We start from the raw sequence: 6740 nt of genomic DNA, 5'->3' as shown, positions 1-6740 counted from the left end.
CTTAAGTGGCAATAAGGGTGACGTACGCGTGTTTTTGTGAGAATGTTAACTTTTGTTTTTAGTTTTTATTAAAGTTAATAAAGATTTAAAATAGCCGAAAATCTCAATTATTTAAACTTTCCTGTTGTTACAAATGCATAAAAAACAAATGCAACCAAGACACAAAGCAACCTTTCATTTAAGTAATTAATTAAGAAATTAATTTTGTATTCCTACAGGAAACCACATTCAACAATTTTAAAGTAAACGAATTTTTTTAAAAATTAAAATACATATATCTACTACCATTTGTAAATCAAACACTTGTTTTTTGCAACTGTGATTAGTGTTTGTTTTAAATATTTATAAGATACCTTTTTAAAGAAAATTATAAAGAGTGTCATAAAATCCTCGAACACATGTAAAAACATTCAACTGTTTAATTATAAAATACACTATTTTTACAGTCACACATAAAAGGCAAAAAATATTCATGATTTCCCTATTTACCTGTGTAAATTATCAAAGCTTTAAAGATGGTTATATGTATACACTGAACGATTTACATCGATGAAGAGACATATTCATGCGTAGCTTATATTTAGTGGGTCAGTTATTTGTAGCTGTGACTCTCTGTCCCACCATGACCAAATCCTGGAAAGGAAAAAAAGCTGATTAGTTACATTTTCCCGGGTTTGGGATGGTACATTGCTTCTTACTGGTTAGTAATTGTCGTAAAATATCAAGATATATATCAATAATATGATACACGTAGAGACCTTTCACTTCAATTTAGCACACTTTGTCTTTGCATCATTTATCGGGTTAATTCAAGAAAACATTTATTTATTGTTTATCTTATGTGTGTTTAAACATTTGAATAGAAGGATTTCTCTGCATTATAAGTGCTTTAATTTATGCACGTTTACAGATGATTGACTTTTATAAAGAATTAAAGTCATGTTACCTTTAGGACCGAATAGGGCTGCGTAACAAGGATTATTGCAGTAAGGTTTACCATCTCTCTAAAAATACATCACATTATTATTAATTTTTTCATGTGCAATATCACTTTATGTAGCAAAAAAAAATCAATAAAAAATGTAAAATGTGCCTATACATTTCCATGTTTCATAAAATTGAGGGGTTTTTTTCTTTTTCTTTTTTTTTTCTTTGCTATAGACTGATACTTATGTTGCTATAATGTATTGAATTTGAGGTTTTGAAGATAACTGCAGTAAATGGTAACTTTTCTTGTATGTTACATAAATTTTTCTTAGGCCTCCACGATAACAACCTGGAATGCTCTTAAACCTATAATAGAAGTAAATGTTTCTTTCCATTGATTACACACATTACCTCAGCATGGCTTCCCGGGGTTAGAGTCTTATTACATTTTGCACATTTTAAACATCCCCGATGCCAGTCTTTCCCGATTGATGTCACCTTTTCGGCTATAATAAGAAGATAAAGAATTAAAAGTTGTTTCGTTTTTTATAAAACGTCACCTACAAAAGTACTTGACCTACACTATAATTTTTTCAAACACAATTAAAAACGTTATTATTTGGAAGCAAGATTATTTATTAATTGGGGGCTTTTTTTGACAGACATTTTTCTCAAGTAATCTTTTTTCTCCTCCCCGCATTTCGTTAAAATAGCATACTGTCGGTGGGAAAAAAGTATTCATATATGTAGCACTGAATTTTTTTCTGTTAGAATTATTCTTGTAAATCTAGTAATTTATCACGGTCAAAGAAAAAATGAACTTGATATGTGTCTTTATTTCCTATCGCTTGTGGTTCTGGTGTTATCGGGTTTTCATATATACTTTGTGAATTTATGGCTATATATCGCGATGCCATTTGATCACATAACCTTTGTGTCAAAAAACCAGTCCGTAAAATTTTTATCTTCACCTGTATTTTGTTTTTTAAAACCTCTGAACTGTACCTGTGTTGTGCCCTAACTGTGCACAAATATTTTCTGAAAGTCAAAACCTGTTTTGTAGAGATATCTTTCAAGCTTGATTGAAATATCCAAATAAAATATTAAAGCAATTTTTTTCAGTTACATTTTCGATAATTGCATTCATTTCTGTAGTCTATATACATGTACATGTAGTTATCGAATTGATGGTCTTCTTTTTTTACTGCAAGAAACCACACCATGCCTCAAAAAACAGCAGAATTGTGTGATGAAACAATATGCTTATAATGTGCACATAATTAATCATTTCTCAAAAAAACATCATTGCTAAATTGATGTGTATTTTGCTTGTCATCGATCTGCATCGTGTAGAAAATTTAAATAGGCTGTATTTTTACGCAAGGATTTAAAATGATAAATGATAAACGCGATTGCATGGTATAAAGTCGAACTACTGCAAAATGCATGCATGAAATGTAAAAACTCCTCTACATAGGTGCAGGTATATGGGGCAAGATGGATTATTTAGGTGACAGCAAAAATAACATTGGGTAACTGGCTAAAGGATAATAAAATAAGCAGAGTTTGGGTCGGCTACTTGACTTTGTTGTCAGTTCCAGTTTTCTTTACTCACAATAAATTAAGATTATACAGAGGTGTAGTTCGTATGTCTTCAGTCACGACGTTAAAAGATAAAATTCATTACCCATTATAGTCTTTAAAATTTTGACAGGATTTTGCAGAGAATCGTCATATTTAAAAAGAAAAATGTTATCACGATGCATCAAGTGAAGACTTGCATGTGGTAGGCAGTTATACAATGTTAGCAATGAGAAAACATTGATTAAAATATGTAAATATCCCTGGAGTCAAAATCCGCAATTTTAAGTGACACGGAAAGAATGTCGATTGTTACTTCAATACTTTCTTGCACAATAAGTAGGCAGTAATCTATTACGTATATATGAAAGGCCCTAATCTTCAAAGGGATATTATACTAAAAGACACATGTTTTTTAACTCGTTGAGAGATAACCGTTTTCTTCCTGTTTTATTTGTTAGGCATTTTTAGCGCATTTACTGCTTTTGAATTTACATCGCCACAAAACATAAACTTTTAAATTAAATGCAACTTAGATTTATGATCCACGCCATGTATATGTTCTTTTTTCCAGAATGAATTATTGATCGCATTGTCTAATATTTATTCTATGATTTACAAATATATATCCTGCCGAGTAATGACTCACTGAATAAATGAACATTACAGTTTTACGCAAGTTTTCAACAAGGAAACGCCCCTCACTGCACCACTTCACAGTGATCTACATCTTCACATTTAATATAGATATAATATCTTATCTCTTAAAAATAAATAATCTGTTAAGACACCTATCTTTTTTTCTGTCGAAAAGATGCTATTTACACTTCATTCATCCTATGAACTCCAGTTCACAGTGATAACATTACTACACAATAAGACTCTATGCGTAACAAAATATATCACTTCAATAAGGACCAACTTCCTTATATGGTCACCATCTTATTCCTTATGATTATTGAAAAGCAAATTTCCTTAATATGATATAAAAACCTACCGAAATAAACTTCTTTGTTGCACGTTGGGCACTTAGGCATGGTTATTCAATATAAGTATTTCTTTAATTGTCGATAGACAAGTTGCAGGTTGTGTCACCGAATGATGTCGTCTGAAACGTGAAAAACGTTACGGAACACCAAAACCGCAACATTTTTATAAAAACGAATTAAGTTCTTCCTTACGGCTGCGTAGTCAATATTCATTAAAATGTTTCTACTATTATATAACTATAGTGTATTATATCTAATTTGATATTTGAAATATACCACTGAAAAATCATATTGAAGTGCCACAATACTCTTTTACGTACATTTTTATACCCCCCAACTTGAAAAGCGGGAGGGTATACGTCTAGCTGCACGTCCGTCCGTCTGTTACGCTGTAGGGTACCCATCTCTTATCCGCAACTCCTCTCATACCACAGAATGAAATTTGATGAAACTTCCACAGAATCTTTATTGCATATTGCCCTTGTGCACCTCCTATTTTACTTTTTGATCCGACACATATTTTGGGTTTCATGTAGCAAACCATGGACACTGCTTTTTTATACATATGGGAGGCGGGGGGTATCATTTAGTGAGCTCATTGCTCACAGTATCTCTAGTAATTTGTTTGCTTTCGCATCATCGATGATTGCTTAATTTAATCCTTTGCGCAATACAATATGTAATTTGTGATAAGACAATAATTTTCTTCACCCACTAAATATTTTTACCTTTATTTCTGAAGAAAACTGTTGTCGTTTTCAGTTAGTACACAGTGCTAAGCAATCACCTGTACTCTTTCATCAATGAAATTTACGATGATCTACATATCAACAATGCAATTTTTAATCTATTTAATCCTACTTTGGATGATTATTTGTAGAGATAAAAATATAAGCAAAAGCAAAAGAATGTCTGTTTTAAAGGGATTTAACGTTGCAGCTATTGCAGAAAAAATAAACCTCTTATGTCTGCAAAAGCTGCCACATTAATTTCCATACTAAAAACCAAAGAAAGGATTTTATTGTTTAAATGAAATATCTACATGCTTATGTAAAAATCCATTTACCTCAACAACTTACTTCAACATCAATTTTGAATGATGTTCTCTTTCTAATTCAAAAAAAGATATGAAATATATGGAGATAAGGAACAGTATTCAAGCTCAAAAGTCCATTAAACTATACAAAATAGGAGCAAAACAAACACGGACCCCAAAACATCAGAAAAGGGATCAGGTGCCACGGAGGAGTGAGCATCCCCTAACGACGGGTCACACCCACCGTGTGCTCCTTGTCATGATCGGGAAATAACAGAAAAATCCGTCGTCAATTCAAGGTGGAAATAATGGACTAACAATAAGTATGAAAATTGTCAGTCAGCATTTGACTCAGTGATAAATTGTATTTGCTGACAAAGTCATTGTATCGACCATAGGACTTACGAAAGGATGACTTTAAACGAGACTGGTGATATTCTTCTTTCATGAACTACATGTAGTTTGCCAATAATTTACCCCTTTTGCAGAAATTGTACATACGTAGAGCATGTTCTTGTGTATCAAATTAACTGAGAGATATAAACTCCGTATGCAGGTGATGAAGGTATATTGCTGCATAAGAAAGGGAAGTTGACGATGGAAAAGTTTAAAGTCATCTCGTTTATTATGGAGCTTGGTTTTTAGATTACCATTAATGTCTTTTTCAAGTAAAATATCCAAATAGGAAACAGATGTGTCAGACTCTGTGGTATATTTTAGTTCTTTTTTCCGGAAGTTCTTATCATACTATTTAAGTTTGGTATTCTATTTCCCCACATTGAATGGATTGATAGTGGTTTTTCACTAAATGAACAATTTTCAATTACCAATGAGTACATTGACAATTAGTATTCAATGACAATTTAAAATAGTTAATAAGTGAAAAGCAGTTGTGAAAATAAATGTGACACACTTCAATGTTAATGCACCTTATTAAATTTTGTCTCCCAGGCTCATCGTACATTTCCAATTTGTTGATAAATATTCGATATTTCTCGTTTGCTCACCTTTTGCACACGGCACTCTCACACAGCCTCGCCCTTTATAAATTGTAAATACTTCGGGAGCCAAGGCGAGAGCTCTTACCTGTACAATTGTATAACAGCAAGCTGGACATAATAAAACTGGATTACCAAACAGGAAGGGGTCTAATTATATCACAATCTATTCAGACTCAAGATGTTTTTATTTATTTATTTTTATTGAAATCAACGTTTGAAGCATAATCAACAAAAAATAAAATTTAACAATTTTTTAGGCATGTATTGATGAATGATATGATGATTTTTTTTGTTATTTCAAGTGTCATGATTGTACGATTGAATGACTTCGACTGAACAAATTTTTAAATTAACTTCAGTGCATCTTTTTACACACGGTTGAATATTAAACAACTAATCTGTGGATATTAATTCTTTAGCTTAGATGCATGTAGACTCCTTTTGTGCTAAAACCTGTTTACCTTAGCAACAGAATAAACATTAATGTTTGTGTAGAGCCTTATTTTGTTTATAATTAGAAATTTATCTATTTATGGTCTAATAGAAAATTACAATGTTGTCTGGTGGAGGGATTAATCTAAAAACAAGATATATTGTTTTTGAATGGGCATTCAAATTGGGCGTTACTGGGCATCATGTAGATGCATTGGAGGAGCTAAGAATATTTCTTTTCAAATATAAAAAAAAATGCACGGAATCATTTATCTTAACAATCAGTTATTTACATTTCGTTGGGCATGACAGGTCAGTGGATGTAAGAAGAATTTATTTTAACAAGATGAAAAAAAATATGAAGGAAACAAACAGTATTCATGCTTATCAGCCTATTGAAACAATACAAATCAGGATTAGGGAATTAACAAAAAAAATCAGTGGTTGGATCACGAGCCACTGAAGAGTAAACATCCCCAATCGATCTGTCACGCCTGCCGTGTGAACCTTGTCATTACAATTTGAACGGTAGTAAATATTCAACTTAATGATAGATCATATGTATTAGATGTATCTGATAAGTTCAGAAAAGTTCAGAAAATGTTTCTATGTAGATCTCACTCTTGCATATCAATCAGCTGGAATAAATAAACTTCATGGATGGGTGATAATTGAATACGGATTGTTAACAATTTAAAACTTAATTCATCGAAAAATTTCAATTAATAACATTCTTTTAAAAAGTATCTTGATTTTTAAGTGTATGTATTTAGT

At 31.7% G+C, this 6740-nt stretch overlaps 1 protein-coding gene across 1 annotated transcript; it reads right to left on the bottom strand.

Annotated features, from left to right (window-relative positions):
- Positions 1–405: 405 nt before the first annotated feature.
- Positions 406–3669, bottom strand: LOC134273194 (cysteine-rich protein 1-like). Its single transcript, XM_062755381.1, has 4 exons — positions 3506–3669; positions 1339–1433; positions 947–1004; positions 406–633 (listed from the first exon to the last, which is right to left on the bottom strand). Exons 1-4 carry the CDS (start codon positions 3543–3545, stop codon positions 593–595), a joined length of 234 nt encoding a protein of 77 aa, XP_062611365.1. The 5' UTR covers positions 3546–3669; the 3' UTR covers positions 406–592.
- Positions 3670–6740: the final 3071 nt, after the last annotated feature.

This window comes from Saccostrea cucullata, unplaced genomic scaffold, assembly GCF_032062105.1.
Source record: "Saccostrea cucullata isolate Sc308-1 unplaced genomic scaffold, CSIRO_AGI_Scuc_v1 ctg31, whole genome shotgun sequence".
Classification (NCBI taxonomy): domain Eukaryota; kingdom Metazoa; phylum Mollusca; class Bivalvia; order Ostreida; family Ostreidae; genus Saccostrea; species Saccostrea cuccullata.
This window is presented reverse-complemented; position numbering and strand designations above follow the sequence as displayed.

Bases quoted from the DNA above. Each gene is read 5' to 3' on its own strand.
- LOC134273194 (XM_062755381.1), bottom strand. From the start codon at position 3,545: ATGCCTAAGTGCCCAACGTGCAACAAAGAAGTTTATTTCG. The intron at 1,005-1,338 runs GTAATGTGTGTA...ATGTATTTTTAG, and splicing joins CCCCGGGAAGCCATGCTGAG to AGAGATGGTAAACCTTACTG. The intron at 634-946 runs GTAACATGACTT...TTTCCTTTCCAG, and splicing joins AGCCCTATTCGGTCCTAAAG to GATTTGGTCATGGTGGGACA.